Source organism: Sorex araneus, chromosome X (assembly GCF_027595985.1).
Source record: "Sorex araneus isolate mSorAra2 chromosome X, mSorAra2.pri, whole genome shotgun sequence".
Taxonomy (NCBI): domain Eukaryota; kingdom Metazoa; phylum Chordata; class Mammalia; order Eulipotyphla; family Soricidae; genus Sorex; species Sorex araneus.
Window position 1 is genome coordinate 306058198 of NC_073313.1, and position 1681 is coordinate 306059878.

Sequence of the window (1681 nt, forward strand, 5' to 3'; positions counted from 1 at the left end):
TCATCTGTGTTCCTCATAATATAGCAGTCGCCACATCCTCCCCCCATCCCCTCCCGGCAAGGAAAAGGCAAGAGAAAAACCATTCCCCTCCTGGGCAGGCATGGGGCTGCGGCTTAGTTCTCAGTCTGGAGACATTCTGCAAGGAGCTGCCGGTACCAAAAGTAGTTTAGCTGGCCTCTGGAATCATGCTCATGCAGCTGTGGAGAGGCCACACATGTGCGCCCCCCAGGATCACATCTCGGCAGAGCTCACCTCTGAATTTAAAATGACCCTGTCACCACATTATTCAGGAGAAATAATCTCCATAAACTAAATCAGCTGATCCGTTGTTTCTCTGCTGCTGAAAAAAGGGGAGATGGATAGAGACGAAATGTGTCCCTTCAACTTGTACCAGAATCCTCTATCACATCACAGTGTGGCTGCATCTGACTCTGAGCAGTGGAGGCACCTGGAGGAGCAGCTGGGGCAGCCCAGCCTCACACAGCTGATCTGTGGCTGGTTTATGTTCTGGCTCATATCACTGTGCGAGGCATATTCTCATACTGCAGATAGTAATAAGTGGCAGCATCTTCAGGCTCCACGCTGCTAATGGTGAGAGTGAAATCTGTCCCAGACCCGCTGCCACTGAACCGGGGAGGGACGTCTGGTTGTAAACTGGATCCATCAGTGATCAAGATCCTAGGAGCTTTTCCTGGTTTCTGCAGATACCAGTCCACATTTTTCTTAATGTTCTGACTGGCTCTGCAGGTGATGAGGACTTTCTCTCCCAGAGATGCAGACATGGATGCAGACTGGATCATCTGGACATCACACCTGGCACCTGGGATTGAAAATATAAACACATATCATCACCAGTCACCATACTTCAGTTTAATTTCCCTGAAGCCCAGGGAGCAGTATGTCAAGTCAACCCTCATTTCCCTCCTTACCCGGGAGCCAGAGCAGCAGGAAGCTGAGGAGCTGCACGAAGGCCCTCATGTCCATTCTGGGTGAGACATGCAGGGTGACACAGACTATTATTGAGTGTCCAGGCATGAGACTGAGCACTTGCAAATGAGAGGGGGCTGGGCAGGCTGGGCAGGCAGAGGGGGGAGGGTGAGTGTGGGGACCAGCCCAGCTGCAGGGCAGTCAGGGGTGTGGGTCCCTGTGGGGAAGCAGAACTTTGCCCACAGAGAACATGCTCCTCCCCGGGCCCCAGGAGGGCCCCCGTGTGAGCACAGGAGGGCGGGTTCTCTGGTCTCCTGAGAGTCAGGACAGAGCTTCTTGCTCTCTCTACCCCAGAGAAGTTTCTGTCAGTCACTGACACTAACTCTTCCAACATCTTTGATTTTACATGTGCGCATTTCATTATGGCAAGGGTTGTTTCTTTTTTGGCTTTGCTATTCAGTAATCATATTTTCTAAATTTTCAATATCTAAACTTTTATTAATTTGGAGGCTTCTCTGAACAATGCTCAGCTCCCTTGGCTGAGAAATTCAATGCTTTTTGGAACAAGGATGCAGAGTTACTCTCTTACTGCAATGCTGGGAGCCAGCAGGCCTATACCTGGAGCTGCCTGTGGATATTTATGGTTCATGATTTCTTGAATCATTATCACAGTCAATCCCTGAGTTTTTGCGTGTGTGAGCATGACATTATCAATTAAAACAGCAGAGGTGCACTGAGTGTTAAGGGTCATAAA

At 49.8% G+C, this 1681-nt stretch overlaps 1 gene segment (V, D, J or C); it reads right to left on the reverse strand.

Moving 5' to 3' along the window:
* Window positions 1–512: 512 nt before the first annotated feature.
* Window positions 513–984, reverse strand: LOC129399664 (immunoglobulin kappa variable 1D-33-like). The segment is given in 2 exon segments: window positions 513–820; window positions 930–984. Coding segments are annotated over 2 exon segments (363 nt in total).
* Between the last annotated feature and the right edge of the window lie 697 nt (window positions 985–1681).